We start from the raw sequence: 17,593 nt of genomic DNA, 5'->3' as shown, positions 1-17,593 counted from the left end.
TCAGTTTTGATGTCAATTTTTGCTATCATAGAGAGGTGAAGAGTCAAATATTCAATAATCAATACCAAGGCTTCGTGGATTGGGAATTTGGGACTTTTTCTTTTCTTTTCTTTTTTGTCAATGGGCTTTTCGATTTGGTTTGAGGTTTCAAACCATTCGGATTCTGGATCGGTTTTTGTCCTAATGCAACTCTGGTTTGACATGCTTTAAGATTAAATACTAAAAGAAAAAACAATTGTGTTGTATTTTTGTTAGGTGTAATGTAATTAGCTCATAGAAAAAAAAAATCTAATATATAAAGCAAACAAAGAATTTCAACTTCAAATTTAGATGTTTAATCTTAACTTTAGATTTAATTATATGTCAAAAACTATTTAGTTTAACGACATTTAGTCTTCACTTTGTTTGAGTCGGTAGAGTTTTAAGAAGTGTGAAGGCGGCTGCTAACGCAAATCCATGACAATTGACAACACTTTGGTTTCAATACTTGAGTTATTTGCTTTGATGTCAATTTTCGCCATCACTTTAGAATAGAGTGAAGAGTCAAATTATTGAAAACCAAGGCTTCATTGCTGTATGTTGATGATTAAAACAGTTTCTTCTAGTTTTCAGACCCTGCTAGCTTCATCTCCAAATCACATTGATACGCACGGTTTCAATAAATAATTACCCCATGCTTTTTTATCAGAAAAGATACTTCTAATTACCCCATGTTAACATATGGATTCTTAAACAAAAAGATGAAGGACAATTCAGACAAAAGTTTATGGAAAATAGAATTGCTGATTTCCTCTTTCATTAAACTACTATTAGCTGTCAAGAGAGAGAGATACAAATCAAGCAATCTCAATTCAATTTCTAGTTTTACCTACAAAACCTTGGAAGTTCTATACAAGATACAAACAATGGACTTTGGAGTAGTGCTGGAAAGGTAGAAGTTATTGCTGAGGATTTTCAACTACACCCTCATCTGGTTTCTCTTCAAGACGTTGCTTTTTGGCGCATGCTGGTGGCTCAGATTCACTGCTATCAGTAGCTTTATGCTTCAATGATAGAGGTGATGATGAGTCAGACTCAGCAGGTTGCGTCGGCGATACACCAGCTGATGATGAAGGTTGTTGTTCAGGCTCTTGGATGGAATTAGTCGTCAGCGATGACAAGGCTTGTGGAGAAAGTAAGGCGCTGCCAGCTTTCTGCTGCTCCTCCAAGATCTTCTGCAAGTACTTTGCATGATCTTCTATGCGTAGCTGAAGGGCCCTTTGAACCTATGCATGGATATAGAATAGAACCGTAAAAGATTGAAACCAAAAGTTGTTAATGGGGCTCAAAACCTGAAATACCATGAAACAGAAAATGCAGCCAAAAGCGAAAAGAAGGAAGATACAAAAACAAACAATCTCACCTCAAGCTGCTCATGCAGTTGCTTCTGAACTTCCATTTGCATGCGCAGAGCCTCGGTGATTTGAATGCTCCTAAGACAAGAAAGATAACGGTTCACAAAACAAAACAATAGTAAACAACATTTATTGACAAAGATGAAATATATCAAAAGAAATATTCACCCTTTTCTTCGTCCGTCACTTTCGCTGCTGCTTGAAGCTGCTTTCTTTTCTTCAGAACTAGAGGCCCCCTTATCTAAAGAGAGAAAGGGAAAAGTGCAAGTCAACAATTTGTCAGACCATTCAACTACCATAGTCCATAATACTAAAGCACATCTAATCTTCTATCCATCATGTCAAACAAGTTGCAAAAAGATGATTGTGGGATGACCATAAGCATGTTTCTACTTTCATCATCTCTTCCTTACCTTCTCTTTTCTCTGGCATATACTTGGCAAGTCGGTATTTCTGCAGATGCCATGAAAATAACAATATGTAGTCAAATAGCTTGAAGTAACACAAGATTTAGTCTCAAATCACCAAATAAATTAAAGATGAATACCTGTAAGTGGCTTTTCACATGATAAATGGTTAATCCCTCAACATTCATGACCTTTAATACACCTTTTGGAGTAGCCTCTACAATTCAAAGTAAACTGATGAGCATTTTATAAAAAAATTTACTAATGTTGGCATCTTTCCTAATGGTTCACTTGATTAACTGAGAAATTTGTGAATTGATAAATAGACTAACTTATAGAACTAGGACTCTGACTGAAAGGGGACTAAACCCCATTACAGTAGAACAGAAGTTGTTGTATTTACTTTCAGCACCATCAAGCTTGTTAACAGCCTCTACAAAACGCTCATGGAGCTCAGGTGTCCATCGCATTCGTGGTCTATGTGCAGGCGAAGGTCCAGGAGAGGGGTGACTTGAAAGAGCATCAACAGGTGGTGTTGTCAAGCGACAACTCTTACTACATGTGAATCCTATGGCCGGTTTTGGTGAGGCTAGAGGAATTTCATATATTTCCTGTACAAACAACATATTCAAACGCAAAGTACTGGTAAGTATATGACAAGCAACATATCCCCAAGAAATTCGAAACTGGCTAAAAAAGAAATCATTTGTAATTGCTTCATTCTTCTAAGGATTGTATTGATATGCAAAGTGAGAGCAAACAAATTATTTTTTGGAAGGCCAAACATTTGGTTCTCACACCACTCTGGATTTTATAACATAATATGTCAAAGCTTACACTTTATGTGGTTGAAAATACAAACCAGTAATATCTTGAATGCTTTTTTTATGCAAATCACATTTGATCAAAATGTAACTAAAGATGACCACATTGTACTTACGTCAAGCCCGGGATTTTCTCCATTGTCCGTGATAGCCATGTCAAGTTGATCTGACAAAAACTGTAACTCTAATTGCTCTGTAAGTGCTAGAGTGTCACTTCCACAACTAATACCATGAAAGCTACCATGAGAGCCATCTCCATGCAAATTAAGAAATTCTTTCATGAGATCCTCTGATTGTTCGTCATCATATTGATTGCTCATATCGTCACCTAAGAGATATGGCGATTTCGAATCAACAGCAGAAATGGACTGGCTGTATGTTGGAGGATGTGGAAGAAATGGCAAATTTCCAAGCTGCCGAGAGGTTTCAGAACTCGATGAAGATGACTGATACAAACTGGTACAGAAAACAGAAGACCGCGAAAATGTGTTCTGGGAATGTTGAACACTAGATCCTCTAATATTTGTAGGAGAACCAAGAGATTCTGCCCGTATGAAAGGTGACAGGCGTGCAGATGAGCATTCACTGGCCGCTAAACTCCTGCCTTCTGATTTACTACCCAAAAAGTCATGCATCTGGGATTTGGGAGTACAATATGATTGTGTCACTCCTTTGGTAGTCTCACTTTGAGGTACAGAGATTATATCATGGCGACTCATAATTGTGGATGGAAGCCCAACCTTCATCAATCTATCAAGTAGATGGTGCAATATACCACAATTTGGTACTGGACTTGTACGGGTTGAAATCTATATATCTAGATTGAGATAGAATGAATTAGAATCAAAGCTTCAAATGAGTGAAATCCATATATGGTTGCATAACAATGAAGACCAGACAAGCAAAGTTTGAGTTTCATTTAAGTTCAAATTCCACTCAAGGAATCAGCAGAACCAAGAAGCTACATTTCAACTACAAAAGTTTTCTTCAACACAACCTACAGGCTAATATTTCCCACACCATATGCCTATTTCACTAATAACATAGACCCCGAACCAATAATTCGCTTACATTTAAATGGAGGGAGAAATTAGACCACCAACTTAGAGGCCAAAGGAACTAACTCAAATCTAACCCACCAGTAAGTTGTATAAGGACACACATTGAGCATGGTCTTCTCAGGTGAAAGACCATCTTCTAAGGTAGAAGATCTGCAGAAAAGACCACCAAAACAGGTGATCAGCATTGTGGCATCTAATAGCAATTTGAAAAAAAAAAAAATAACCAAATAGAATCAATCCAGTCACTGATTGACACGCTAACCAAGTAAAAGCAGAAAACCATTCATGAATACTTCACAATCATCTGATATGTAATGTACATAGCATAGAGTAGATGACTAACTGTAAATGGATCACCACAAAAGTGAGTCAAAATTATCCTAAAAGGCTACTTAGAGACTCCCATTTACATTGTTCTACAACTCAATAGTTTTTTAAAAGAATATTCCCCCATTTATACTCACAATTTAGACATATCAAACTATTTGTGCCACAACTTCATTTTTTGCTAAATGCCCCCCATTTGATTCTTAAGGTCACAAAACTTTCAAGCCAAAAAAGTCTTAATTCTTTTTTCCTTCTTGGGTCGTCAAGATTTTCTGCCTTTTCCTAATGAGAAGAAGCATTCCGCCGTAACTTGAACCCTTCTATTGTTCAATCCTTATATGCAGGATTTAATCACAAATTTTGGGTGCAATACCAAAAGACATTACCGATAAACCAGCTGACTTTATACAACAAACATTAGATTTTAACAGTTCACACTTATACCTTTATCAAAACGAGACATACAGACAAAATTTAATTGCTAAAAAAATCACATCGACCATAAACACAAAAGTTTTGCATTCATTAGTCAAAAAAAGGTTTTGCAACTTTATTTCTTCAATAAATAAATTTTTAAAAAAACAATGTATATGGTATAGGGCTCAACAATTACTCACTCAGAATTTCTCCAACCTTCACCTAAGAGTCAAAGAACGTTTAAACAGCACATGGAACCCTTTAGTCACTTGAACAAGGTTAAGAAAACAGTCAAACAGAATAAAGCCCTTTTACCTAAACCAATAGGACGATTCACACAGCAATCATATCTTCCCAAAATGGGCAAGTATTCAATCTATTACTAATTTTGAAAATCACCTTCAAGATTAATTTGTGTATTAGGAGCTCTACACTCTATAGCTTCATTGAGTTGTTGATGAGAACTGGTTTCTCATTTATTTTTAATTGAGATTCCATCAAAAAATTAAATTTTTTAAGAAAACTTGTTCAAATTCAAAGAAAGAAGAAGACTAGAGCATGGCAACAGCTGCTAGCAATTTGAAAATATTCCTTCATATTATAAATAATTGCACAAAAAACCATCTGATTCACCACAGAGAAAGAAAAAAAAAAATCACTGATTTGGGAAAAAGCTACCAAATTGACAAAAGTGTGGTGACAAAAACTGATAAAAATCTAACTTGATAAATAAAACATATATAGAGATATACATATACAAGAAAGAGAAAAAAGATGAAATCTTAGCTTAATCAAGAGAGAGAGAGAGATGAGATTTAGAAAAATACTGACCTGAGAAAGAGATCTTGTACTTTAAAAGAATTCTGAGACAGAGCAAATGAAATGCTGACTCACAGAGACAGGTATAAATTAATGTCTCAGAAAGCAAACCCAACCAACAGAACGTTGTAGTAAAACAACGTTATATGAACTAAAATCTTATAAAATCTTGGCTCATGGGCAATTGGGTTTGTAAAGGGTGAAGCTTTGTAGTTGGCGTCTTTGCTCTTTGCTCTTCGCTCTTTGGCTGCGCGCAAATGATTGAGTTTTGAGCATGTGAGGACAAGATATGAAGAAGATGGTGTCTTTCTTCACGCGCTCTTTTGGTGGAGGTAATTGCACGCGCCAATGGGAGGTGCCGAGGTGGGTAGAGCCTCTTCATTTGTCGGATGTGTCAAGTGGTGATTTGTGCCGCTAGCAATTTTGATGTCGTCACCTTTGGTTTATTCCATTTTTGTAATTATTACAGAAAGCACTAATAATCTTTAATTAGAGTACCATAATCATTTCTATGACGTACTGCTACTTCTTTTTTTGCTTTGACAAATTTCTATGCGTATATAATCCTACTTTCCTATCTTATTGGCACATGCGGACCCTACTTATACATGTCAATGAATGTGAATTACGTATCACATCTTATACGTGAATAAACGACTATTAATTGTTAATGAATGTAAATTTCGTATAACATATTAATCTTACGTGTATAAACAATTTAACCATTGTATAATGACAAAATTTTGGCATTGAATTCTCAAAAGTAAGGAATAGATTTGAATAAATAATAGGCATATATACATGTGATAATTTAACATGCTCACTTGTGATTTGAAACATCTCTACTATTGGTGTATGAAAATTTAATTCTTATAATTTATAACGATCAAGTAATTTTTTTAATTATAAATCATTTAGTGCTTATTTATTAAATTTGGTCAAATCACCATCACTAATATCTAAGAATTCATCCACCTGGCTAGTTATTCCAAAAGGCATATACTTTGACTATACAGAAATGAACCATTTCTTGATTGTGGGGGGCTTAATCTACCATGTTGGTGGATAAGGAATACACCTCTACAAGCAAGTGAAGATTTTGGTTTGCTTTTATATCTTTATAAATTTATATACAATACTCTTTGTATAATACCTTATATTGTTCTTAAAGACATAACGTATTGAGAAAATCATCATTTAGAGCTCAAATTTTATGTTTCTCCTGTGTTGATTTTAAGTTTTAAATATCCCAAAATTTGATACTTAAAACATAAGATCAAAGCTCTAAATTTGAGTATCCAAAGCTAGCCATAGCCAGCTTACAAGAAAAAAAAAAAAAAAACTAGGGTTACATACACTTTAGTGTAACTTGTGAGAACAAGAAAAAAAATGATGGATTTATAAATTATAGTACTTTGTGTGTGTGTGATATTAAGGAACTAATTTCAGGTAGACCCTATAAAAATGTCACAATAGATCCTCTCAGCTAAGACGGCAAATGTTAAAATAATGTGATTAAGAACTTGAAAAAACAGCAACTATGATTTAATTAAAGATAAGGAAAGTGGGGCTCTTAGGCATCTCAGATGAATTTTCTTGGTTCTTCAGCCCCCCATCCATGGTGTCTACCATTTCAATCATTCTCTCGTCACCTCATCCACCCACTAGGGTTTCACCCTCACAATTTGCAGCTGTCAATCAAAGGGTTATTTATTTTTATGCATTGTTTTTATACTTGACGTATGGTATAGGAATTTTTAGATAAACGTAAAGCTAGGCAGGCTAATAGATACCAAAATGATCACAACTTTGTATTTCCATTTCCAAAATTGTTACTATAACTCCAATAATAATTTATTCCTAGCCTTAGCTACAACTTAGTTAAATAATACAAATACGTTCTTTTTCTTTTTCTTTTTCTTCTTTTTGTGAGTATCTTGTTGCTAGTTTCTAATTAGTCATCTCCTAATGTTGTGTGTGTTAAAACTTATGATTCCATGGTGTCGTAACTTGTTTGGGGTTTAAGAGCTTAGTATTTAAAATACATTGAGAGATACTTTAATTGAAATTATAAAATTATATCGTCTTTTTATCAAAAATAAAAATGAAAATGCTAAAATGATGTATTTTTAGATTCTTATATTAGAAAATTAAATTATTCTAAAGGGACCTTTGGTTTTTTGTAGCTTTACTAGAAAATGAATCAACATGTTCTAATACGGTTAAGAGTCTTCTAGATTACACCTCCACCCCTTCAACAATTAATGGACCAAATCGCCAGTCTAAACCAAGTGCCAATATTTAAACAACAATCGGTACCTCTGTTTATCTAACACATAATTTTGCTTTTAAATAAAGAAAGAGACAAAGCGTAATCCTGTTTTATTACGACGTTATTTAATAGATACGACACTCATATATGTTTTGGTGAATTTTAAATTTATTAAAAATATAGTGCATAATGTGGTATAGTAATATGATTTCCTTAACATATCCGTCGTTTTATAATGACAATGTGATATGATACTGGACTACAACCCATATTAACAAACGTACATAAATAATTTATACAACGTAACTGTATTTCAATATGCAAATCATATCACAAACAGAACATAGACAATTTTATGTGACTATTATAGTAATTGATGTTATATCCCAATCAACTTTCTGCAAAACTAGTGTTATAGTCAAAACCATTTATAGCATTCAAATCATTAGCCCTAAAAACCACCAATAAAAACAAGTTACTTGAATTGGTTCATTAAGATTCCACTCTCTATAATTACTCTAACCAATTAGGCAAAAGTACATAATTTGACAGAATGCATGAATAGACTTTACATTTTGGATGTTGCAATTATTTTTAAATTTTTCTTTCCAACGTCACTGGTAGTCCCCACTGTGTGCAGTACTGAGTGGTACAGATTAGTCAAACATGATCTAACAACTTGGTTATCACACATAAACCAAATATCAATTAAACTTTAGACTATATTGCCAATATTAAAGAACGGATGGTATTTTTCTTCAGTTTATTATAAAATATCTGAAATTTGAATCTCTTTTGGTTTGATATGACAATCGCATGAATGATGCTTGAAGCGAGAATAGCCCTTGATACGCATTATTGGTACACATGAAATTACTCAATGTTGTTTTGAATTTTGATATTCTCGTTGATCATGACTTCCATGGGGGCAAACTGTCCCACAAAATGTCTCAAAGAAGCTGAGGTAGGGTAGGCAATAAAGTGACTTGTGTGCTTCATCTTGTTTTCAATTTTTATAACAAAAATAAAAATAAAAATTTATGAATTTTTCACTGTATATGACGATGCTTTCAAAAAAAAAAATCAGTAGTACTTTGAGTTTTTCTTATGTCTTGTGAGTCCCTAACATTATTAGCATTAGACTGATGCCATGCCATGGATAGATCAAACTTAAGAGCCACTACATCCACAAGATTGGTGAGATATATAACAAGATTTTTTGATAGTGAAGGAACAAAAGGTTTGAAGGGGATGAGGAAGTTCGTTTAGAATAGTGTTGCCTCATGGAGGTTGGAAATGGCCATTGGACCAGCAAAGTCATTGTCTCCTAACTTTTGCTCTAGATGTATGGTCACTTGTGATGAAGGGTCACAATCTAAAACTTTCTGGTACTGGTATGCATGCTTCCTGAGCCTACATTTAGGCAAACCAAAATGTGCTTGGGCCCAGATGGGTCCAAAATTATTTACTGATTTAAGAAGCAAATGATTCTTTTTTATTGACAGCAACAATCCCAACCAAGACAGATTCCTACTAACCTATCAAATGCCCTTCTTTATTATTGATTTGTGCTCTCAGATTTGAGCATTGGAGGAAAGGAAGAAGAAGGCTGGGAAGTGTAACAGAAATTCAAAGCAAGATAGTGAGTGAGTTGTGATTTCTATCAGCTCAGAAGAGTTCAAAACCCAAGTAAACAATAATATTGTAGGCACATTTAATAACTTACACAAATTTTAGTTATCATAGTATATAGAATTTCGAAATTTATTTTGGTGTTTCTAGCATTCCACCAATTTAGTGAATCACTACTTATAATACTTGTGGCAGAAAGCAGGGACCATTCATCAAAAGATTCAAATTGAAAGCCACTTGACGTTTTATGATATCCATTATCTTATTACACATATGGAAAATGGAAGTACTACTTGGAGCTTCCTTTTACAATAAACAAATTCAACAGTGCCATGGGTAAACTTTGGTTTCCATGTTCCACCAATGTAGTTGACGATTAAATGTTCATCTTGAACTTTAAACATGAGATTACATGTCAAGAACATTTCAGCAAATGAGATTTTTCGAGTGTTTAAAATTCATAATTTTTTTTTAAAATAATTAAATTTATATGTGAATTTTATCAACACAATAAATTAATATTTTAAAACTTGAATAAGGCAATTTACACTAAAAATGTAAATCTAAATGGACCTTAAAAATAAAATGAAGGTATAGATTTCAAGGTGTAGCAAAATATATTATTAAAAATGCCTAACGTATGAAGTAATGCGAAAGACAAACGGTCATAAGAACGTAGTCCAAAAGTCACAAGAGAGATAAAGAGATAGTTGGGTTAGAAGGAAGCGGGAAGCCGAGGAAGTCGTCAAACCCCACAACACCAGAAAATCAAACTATCGTTGATGAATGAAAGATTCATTCTTTAGTCAATTTTCATGTTAATTTTGTGTTTTGTTAATTACCCAAATCGTTTCTCTCTCAGAATCTCAGACAAAAATTTAAAACTTGAGGAAATCTTGAATTTTAGCTCATTCAGAGCAGAAAGTCACTTCCTCAAGATTCTGACTTTCATTACTTTCTCATTTCCCAATTGCCAATTCCCAATCCCAGCGACAACAGGGGGAAGATCTTTCTTTCTAAAATTGCAGGTTAGTTTTTCATAACAGCTGTTTTTTCATTTGCTTTTATTTAATCTTGTTCCATAACTTTGGGATTATTTGGATCCTTTATGTATACAGTATTTGGTGAATGGGCATCCATTTATTGACTTTACAGTTCTTTCTCAATACCCGATCTTGCAAAGTAATCAATTTTTTTTTTCAAAGAAAGAAAGAAAATCAGAAGGTAAGGGATAATCTACTGAGGAAAGTTAGAGTTGAGCTTCAGAAATTTGTTTAAGATGCATTTATGTAATAAATCCTCATATTTGGGATTCACAAACTTTGGTGTGTTGGAAAGAATAGAGTTTATGTGTTCCCAAATATTGGGGTTGGTAAGTACTAAGTAGTAATTTAAGTCAAAACCTTGTGCAATCGGAACATTGGAGTGTCTTATTTTATGCATTAATGTTAGCACATTGTCTTTGTGTCCTGCTTCAACATCACCAGCATGTCCCATGTTTCTGTCTAGTCAGCTTAGTCTATTTAGTTCTGTTCACAATTTCTTTCTCTATGTAAATATTGTCCACACTGTCTCAATATGTGGCCTATGAATAAGTGACTGAGAAGATGTAAACTTTTTTGTAGACTTCATGGGAAACTATCCTTTCTGATATCATTGTATGGTACTAAGAATTCTGTGTAATTAGGTAAAATATTCTTGTCGTCTCAGACCTGTAGATGGGAGATGGAAGCCCGGAATACACTGTTGATGAGGCTCTTGTGGCCATGGGGTTTGGAAAGTTTCAAATTCTTGTGCTTGCTTATGCTGGCATGGGTTGGGTCTCAGAAGCAATGGAGATGATGCTACTCTCGTTTGTTGGACCAGCGGTTCAGTCTGCGTGGGGTCTTTCTTCTCAACAAGAAAGTTTCATAACCAGTGTGGTTTTTGCTGGAATGCTAGTTGGAGCGTACTCATGGGGCATAGTTTCTGATAAACACGGACGTAGGTGGGCTATTTTTTGTTTTCTTATTTTTCTTCTCTTTGGTTAATTCAAACAGTCTGAACCTTTATGGGATCCTGTCTAATATGTTGGGGCCAAAAAAGGTGGCTACTAATATAATGTGTTTATCATTTTATTTGATTTAATTCAGGCTCTTCTCTTAATGTCAAGATGCCTTAGATGATTCTATAGGCATGTTTCAATTGACTACATAAAGTCATTATGCAACATGGTTCGAAACTGTAATTTCAATAGCTGCGTGGTTGCTCATTATCAGACAACTTTTGATCATAAGAGAGACAAATTTTGGATTCATCACATAGTGATGATTGAATATTTTTCTTTTTAATTTTCAATTTTTGTGTCGATTTTGGTCTCTGAATTTAGTATGATCTTTTGATTATGGTTATGTTCCCTAAATCCTCGATCTACTGAAAAAGAAAATGCTAATTTTTAGGCATGTGATATCCAGTTGAGCTATATTACTCGAACCATAACTTTAAATGACAGGGTTTTATTCTGCTAGTACTGATCACTTCTGCTTGGATTTGTTATTTGTAGCATCTGCTTGCCATTTCTGATGTTCTAGTTTTTCTGTCCATGCACCTGCACATTGTAGTAACTGTAGTTTTCCTTTTCCATTCTTAATTGGATACGTATTTGATTTTTTATTCCTTTTATAGGGTTCACTGTGATCTTGAATGCACCCATTTTTCTGACTTAATGATTCTACTGGTTCTTTTTTTTTTTGTCGGTACACTCCTATTCTTTCAGGAAAGGTTTCCTCATTACAGCCACAATTACTTCTGGAGCTGGTTTTCTGAGTGCTCTTTCGCCTAATTATACATCCTTGATCCTTCTTCGTTGTTTGGTTGGTGTTGGTTTGGGAGGTGGCCCTGTACTCTCATCCTGGTTTCTGGAGTTCATTCCTGCTCCTAACAGAGGCACCTGGATGGTTGTTTTTTCAGCTTTTTGGACTCTTGGAACAATTCTCGAGGCTTCACTTGCATGGGTATGCTTTTGAGTACTTTATTTATATTCGTTTGTGTTTAAGCCAACTTTTCTAGATTTGATTTCCCGGATTTGTGTTTTTCTTATGTTTTGATCTTTCAATACTGGAATTAAAGGAACTTTGGCATCAATACTGTTACTAACTAGGCTTTAACAATTGTGTTAAGTAAATACAATGAACATAACAAACGTTAGTAGTAACTTCTATTGTCATTCCATAAATAGTGGATAATAAGCCAGTTGAACATTGGGTTAGCAGATTTCCTTTTCTTTTCTTTGGGTGAATAGCTATTGTAAATATATCTAATTGCATAACAAGTTGACAAACAGATAGCTTTCCCTATTTAGCTTACTTGTTCAGCTGCATGTAATTTTAATTTTCCCCTGTTTTGGGGCTGTAATGCCAATATATGTAATAAGAATTTAAGATTGGTGCCTTCATATATTTATGTTGTGTTCTTTGCAGTTTGTCATGCCAACGCTGGGCTGGAGGTGGCTACTTGGACTGTCTTCACTCCCTTCATCGCTTCTCCTTGTATTCTATTGGGTAGCACCTGAATCACCCAGGTATTTATGCTTAAAAGGAAGAACAACTGAGGCAATCAATATTTTGGAGAGAGTAGCAAGACTGAATGGAACAAAACTCCCTTCTGGAAATCTTGTTTCTGATTTAAAAATCGAGTTATCTGAAAAGAGTACTCTATCAGAAGATGCACGTTTGATCTCACCAACAGAAAATGAAGATACATCATCTAAGGAGATGGATTCTTCTGATATGGGGGGCATCTCTTCACTGTCAATGCTTCTTTCCCCAAAATTAGTCAGATCTACCTTGCTCTTATGGGTTGTATTCTTTGGGAATGCTTTTTCATATTATGGCCTGGTGCTTCTGACCACTGAGTTGACCAATGGACATAGTAAATGTACGCCAGATACATTACGGTCAGACAAATTGCAGGATACTGGCTATAGAGATGTTTTCATCGCTAGTTTTGCAGGTAAATTTCTCTAATTATTTCAGTGTTTGTAATTATTTATTTATGGAAAAAGTGTTATCCTATTGCTAGAAAATGGTTTAGTGACATTTAACTTTGTTTGGAATGAAGAGTTACCTGGGCTCCTCATATCTGCTGCCACGGTCGATAGACTGGGTCGTAAGCTTTCAATGTCAGCCATGTTCTTCTTGTGTTGCATTTTTCTACTCCCCTTAGTAATTCAACAGTCTCAGGGCTTGACCACTAGCCTTCTTTTTGGAGCTCGCATATGCATCACAGCAACCTTCACAATAGTCTATATTTATGCCCCAGAGGTAAATTGTGAATGCATTTATCATTTTAAAAGGCAGTGGACATGAAAGTATTTTTCAAGTGTGCAAATCCATGCTTTTCTTCAATGCATGATTGCCTGAGATTTTTAGTTTTTTGGGTTTCTTTATCATACAATGTTTTATTTGAAGTTAGGCATCTTTAACTATCAGAAGCGTTTTCGAATAGAATGAGTTTTCTTTCTTCCATTTTATTATTATTATTTATAAATAGTACTAAATGTAGTTCTGGAATCAGAGCCTGCCAACTAAACTCTCAATCCAACATGGGGATAAGTAAATTTCTAGGTTTAGAAATACCCTTACGTGAGATTTACGTTCAAAAGGCATGGCGCTGAAACCAAGTTCAAACATCACACAAATTGCAAAAAATGAATCTAAAATGATTATACGGCTTTGGTTGACATGAAAACACATCAAATGTGGAAGATATCTAGAGCTCGTTTTCCCATTTTTAATTGAATATTAACTAGTTTAACTAAATTTTTCAGTTGTTATATTCTTTTATGGTGGAGACAATTATGGGAGTGCTTACTGCTAAGGGAAATGTACTTTGAATCTAAACCACCTGGGTTCCAATTTTCATATGTTGGTATATGCGTTGTGTGTGTGTCACTGTCAACTTCTTGCACATAACCTCTAATTTCTCCACCATATTTAAATAATCTACATAACTGCAGTGGTAAAGCAAAATGCACTCACTGCTTAGAATAAGAAAAAAACATGGTTGATCTAAGAAAAACCTTGCTTCTGGATTCACATTCTCGGTCTTCTGTTTGTATGGATTTGTGTGCTTATCCATGAAAATCAATTTGAACTAGTACCAAGTACTTAATCTCTAAATCTTTTGTTTGAACTGTAGATATACCCAACCTCAGTCCGAACAACCGGCGTCGGAGTTGCAAGTGCAATGGGAAGAATTGGTGGAATGATATGTCCTCTGGTGGCAGTAGGTTTGGTACATGGATGCCATCAGACAGCATCCATTCTGCTCTTTGAGATTGTAATTTTTCTTTCCGGGGTATGCGTTTTGCTCTTCCCATTTGAAACCAAGGGACGTGAATTGAGCGATACTGTATCATCTAACTCAAACAACCAAGGCCAGTAAATGCATTTGTATATCCCACATACAGTAGAGGGGGCTTTGCCCCCAGTCCTTATACACTGTCCATTTGATAAACATGAAGCACAACCAGAATTAGGCAGGGCTTCGCTTGTTCATTATATCAAATGCAGCTTGTGAAAATTAAGCAGCTCAAGTAGTGTTTTATTATTTCCTTTGAACAAACTCTGTTCCTGAAGATCTTAAACTTATTTTAATGCATTTCTAAGTTAAAACTGAAAGGTAGAGTACAAGGATGTCAATTTTCATTAACTTTTGTGTTTCAGTTAGAATGCTGAAATGTTTTTTCAGTTACAGTTTGTTGGTTCTCATGAGACCAAAAAAGAAAAAACATTTTGTTAGACCCTTGAGGTCAAAATCAGAGACCACCATTTGTGTCCTTGGTTGCATCAATGAGTTTGTCCAATATTTTTAACAAGGCATCAAATACTTTGTTACCTATGAGCTGGGATCAAATTGACATTCATTAGAGAATTGAGATTCTTTATATTTTTTATTTATGTAATACCATTACCAGCCATATTGAGGGATGGGAGAATCCAACTTAGAACTTTGGTGTAGAGGTAAATACTATTAAGAGAAGGGAAAGACAACATTTACAGGATATTACAAGAGGCTTGGAGAACTCCCTGCTTATTTGTGGCACATGGTTACACAGCTTTCTGACATCTGCTGGGAGAATTGCTTTAGCACAGATCATGTGACCTGGTTAGCCAAGTTCTTCTCCATGTACACTCCAGGACGGCTCTCCATGTACTGCTACCACATCATAAGGACCACTTGGGAACTACCCAAACATTTAGAAGGTCTCACAAGCTTTTTTTCTTTTTTTATTTTATAAACAAGTTGGGTGAACACACACAAAGAGGGAAAATAATGAAGTGAGGTTGCCTAGAAGTTCATGCTGTGTAACTTGAGTACTATAGAGATTCTTAGGACACACCTTTTCTCTCATGTTAACCCACATAGCACAATAAATTGAAAAAATAGTTGTGTTAGAGATTAACAGTGATGAATGAGCATAGGTCAATCTTGTTAAACAAGTGCTAGTCCCAACAACTATATAGGCGTAGGAAATAGAATCCATGACCACTTACAAATAAGGCTCCATGTTAGACAATCATTAGCTCTAAAAAGTTTAAGTTGTTAGCAAATGAATCAACAATAAACATTCATCCTTGACGGGTTAAGACAATTTAATTTGGTTCAAGTCATGAAAGATCTATATGAATTACAATATGAACCGAACCAAACTATCTTAATTAGCCGAGAACGTGTAAGGGCTTAAGCTTGGATAAAGTCACATTTTCCATCAAACATATGGATAGATAGGTCACATGGGAAAATGTTCGATGGCTTAAGCTTGGATAAAGTCACATTTCCCATCAAACATATGGATAGATAGGTCACATTGGAAAATGTTTGATGGCTTAAGCTTGGATAAAGTCACATTTCCCATCAAACATATGGATGTGTGTTGTGGGCTAAAAAATCTAGAGTTGGACCCACAATAAATTATAGGTCTAGTGCAATGCCTTATTAAGAAGATACCCGATTTGGAACACGCGAAAGTTCGTCATACACGCTAGCACGAGTCACGATCTACGTGTCATGCCAAATAAATATGTAATCTGTCACGCTAAGAGTTGAAATGAGCCAATAAAATGCACTGGCTCTACGAGCCCAAGCTAATTGCCTCGTCAAGCATCATATCCCTCTTCAAAGCGATAAAATTCAAGCACGCCAATCGACATGCAATGCCAAGCAGAAAACCCTTATTTTGCACCTAGCCACGCTACAAGCTTAAGTGGGCCCAAGCCACGCAAATGCTCGGCCTTGTTGAGTGGGTTGTGGTATGAATGGTAATGAGCTTTCATGAGGCTCATTGATGAGCGGAAAAATGGAAGTTTTGGGCTGCTTGGGGCCAAATATGTGGGTAAGCATAAAGGAGAGAAAAAAGGGAGCCCAATACTTTAGAAAATTAGCCCATCACTTTAATTAAAATAGTCCATCACTTTAGGGAGTTAGCCCATTCCCTTAGTGGGCTAACCCATCACCTTAGGAAGGCCCAAGCAACCAAGAAAATTATTTGCAAGTCTTCAGCACATGGCTGGAGACAAAGACACGACAGAAGCCAAAGTTGCCCATGTATGTGAGCTGCTGGGAGACTCCAGCACGTGGGCAAAGCAAACCTCAGGGCAGAACGTTCAAAAAACCAGAGGAGAATAGCGTGCGCACGAGAAAAGGCATCCTTTAGACCAATGTTGTTACCTATCTCTTTTCTTTACCAGATCTTGCCATGAAATAGGGGAAGAAAGAAAGAGAGGTGATAACCAAAGATGAGAGATTATCATTGGGGCGGCTGCGGGAAGACTTCTGAACCCCCAAAATCTAGTCTCTGTGTATTGGGCAGATGAGGATTTCACAAAACATGGATGGATCGAAGGCAGAGAAGAGAAATGAAATAGGAGACTTGGTAAAATTAGAGATAACCCATTAGGGTTTCTTGTGAAGGAGGAGCTTTCATCAGCTATAAAAGGAGGTATCTCCTACCCATTGAACACAACCACACATCCTGAGAACAAGCATACTCTCTCATCCATGAAACCTTTCAATTTCGAGCCTTATTCCTCCATCTCCTCCCATTTTCTCTTATGGTAAGTTAGTCCAGAGCTTGACAGAGCTTTCATCAAGTTGCCGGAAACTACTCAACACACCCATTGTTCTTTCTCCATCTCTCTCTTTTCAACGAACCCTCTTAGAATCCCTTCCTCCTTCCCTTAAAACCCCTATTTCTCATAGGAACTCACAGCTCTCTCTCTCTCTCTCTCTCTCTCTCTCTCTCTCTCTCTCTCTCTTTCTTTAATGTTAAACCCATGATTACTTTGTTTCCATGCCAAGCTAAAAATCTATCTTTAAGCAATTGTTGGTTTCATTGGTGAAGGAGACCAATGTGTTTTTTTAAGGCTCAGCTACTCTTTCGAAACACTCTTGGGGTTTG

The 17,593-nt window shown here is 35.5% G+C and overlaps 2 protein-coding genes across 7 annotated transcripts; one reads left to right on the top strand and one right to left on the bottom strand.

Moving 5' to 3' along the window:
- Positions 1-759: 759 nt before the first annotated feature.
- Positions 760-5,491, bottom strand: LOC117622911 (myb family transcription factor PHL6). 5 transcript variants are annotated; one of them, XM_034353721.1, is made up of 9 exons: positions 5,262-5,491; positions 3,697-3,836; positions 2,742-3,442; positions 2,205-2,412; positions 1,942-2,018; positions 1,808-1,847; positions 1,563-1,635; positions 1,403-1,472; positions 760-1,265 (listed from the first exon to the last, which is right to left on the bottom strand). In XM_034353721.1, exons 3-9 carry the CDS (start codon positions 3,369-3,371, stop codon positions 939-941), a joined length of 1,425 nt encoding a protein of 474 aa, XP_034209612.1. In that variant the 5' UTR covers positions 3,372-3,442; positions 3,697-3,836; positions 5,262-5,491; the 3' UTR covers positions 760-938. The 5 variants fall into 5 exon arrangements, with proteins under 5 accessions (XP_034209612.1, XP_034209614.1, XP_034209613.1 ...); XM_034353723.1 differs by having other exon boundaries at positions 3,765-3,836; XM_034353722.1 differs by lacking the exon at positions 5,262-5,491 and adding an exon at positions 4,631-4,975.
- Positions 5,492-9,788: 4,297 nt separating this feature from the next.
- On the top strand, positions 9,789-14,813 carry LOC117623396 (organic cation/carnitine transporter 7). 2 transcript variants are annotated; one of them, XM_034354357.1, is made up of 6 exons: positions 9,789-10,181; positions 10,841-11,140; positions 11,909-12,146; positions 12,612-13,143; positions 13,252-13,454; positions 14,332-14,813. In XM_034354357.1, the coding sequence occupies exons 2-6, from the start codon at positions 10,872-10,874 to the stop codon at positions 14,575-14,577; spliced, it is 1,488 nt and encodes a 495-aa protein (XP_034210248.1). In that variant the 5' UTR covers positions 9,789-10,181; positions 10,841-10,871; the 3' UTR covers positions 14,578-14,813. The 2 variants fall into 2 exon arrangements, with proteins under 2 accessions (XP_034210248.1, XP_034210249.1); XM_034354358.1 differs by having other exon boundaries at positions 9,818-10,181; positions 10,864-11,140.
- The last annotated feature ends 2,780 nt before the right edge of the window (positions 14,814-17,593 follow it).

This window comes from Prunus dulcis, chromosome 3 (assembly GCF_902201215.1).
Source record: "Prunus dulcis chromosome 3, ALMONDv2, whole genome shotgun sequence".
Taxonomy (NCBI): Eukaryota; Viridiplantae; Streptophyta; class Magnoliopsida; order Rosales; family Rosaceae; genus Prunus; species Prunus dulcis.
The sequence above is the reverse complement of the archived record's forward strand: the minus strand, read 5'-3'. Positions and strand labels throughout refer to the sequence as shown.

Bases quoted from the DNA above. Each gene is read 5' to 3' on its own strand.
- LOC117622911 (XM_034353721.1), bottom strand. From the start codon at position 3,371: ATGAAGGTTGGGCTTCCATCCACAATTATGAGTCGCCATGATATAATC. The intron at 2,413-2,741 runs GTAAGTACAATG...TTGTTTGTACAG, and splicing joins GAGAAAATCCCGGGCTTGAC to GAAATATATGAAATTCCTCT. The intron at 1,266-1,402 runs GTGAGATTGTTT...ATCCATGCATAG, and splicing joins AACTGCATGAGCAGCTTGAG to GTTCAAAGGGCCCTTCAGCT.
- LOC117623396 (XM_034354357.1), top strand. From the start codon at position 10,872: ATGGGAGATGGAAGCCCGGAATACACTGTTGATGAGGCTCTTGTGGCC. The intron at 11,141-11,908 runs GTGGGCTATTTT...CTATTCTTTCAG, and splicing joins TCTGATAAACACGGACGTAG to GAAAGGTTTCCTCATTACAG. The intron at 12,147-12,611 runs GTATGCTTTTGA...TGTTCTTTGCAG, and splicing joins TCGAGGCTTCACTTGCATGG to TTTGTCATGCCAACGCTGGG.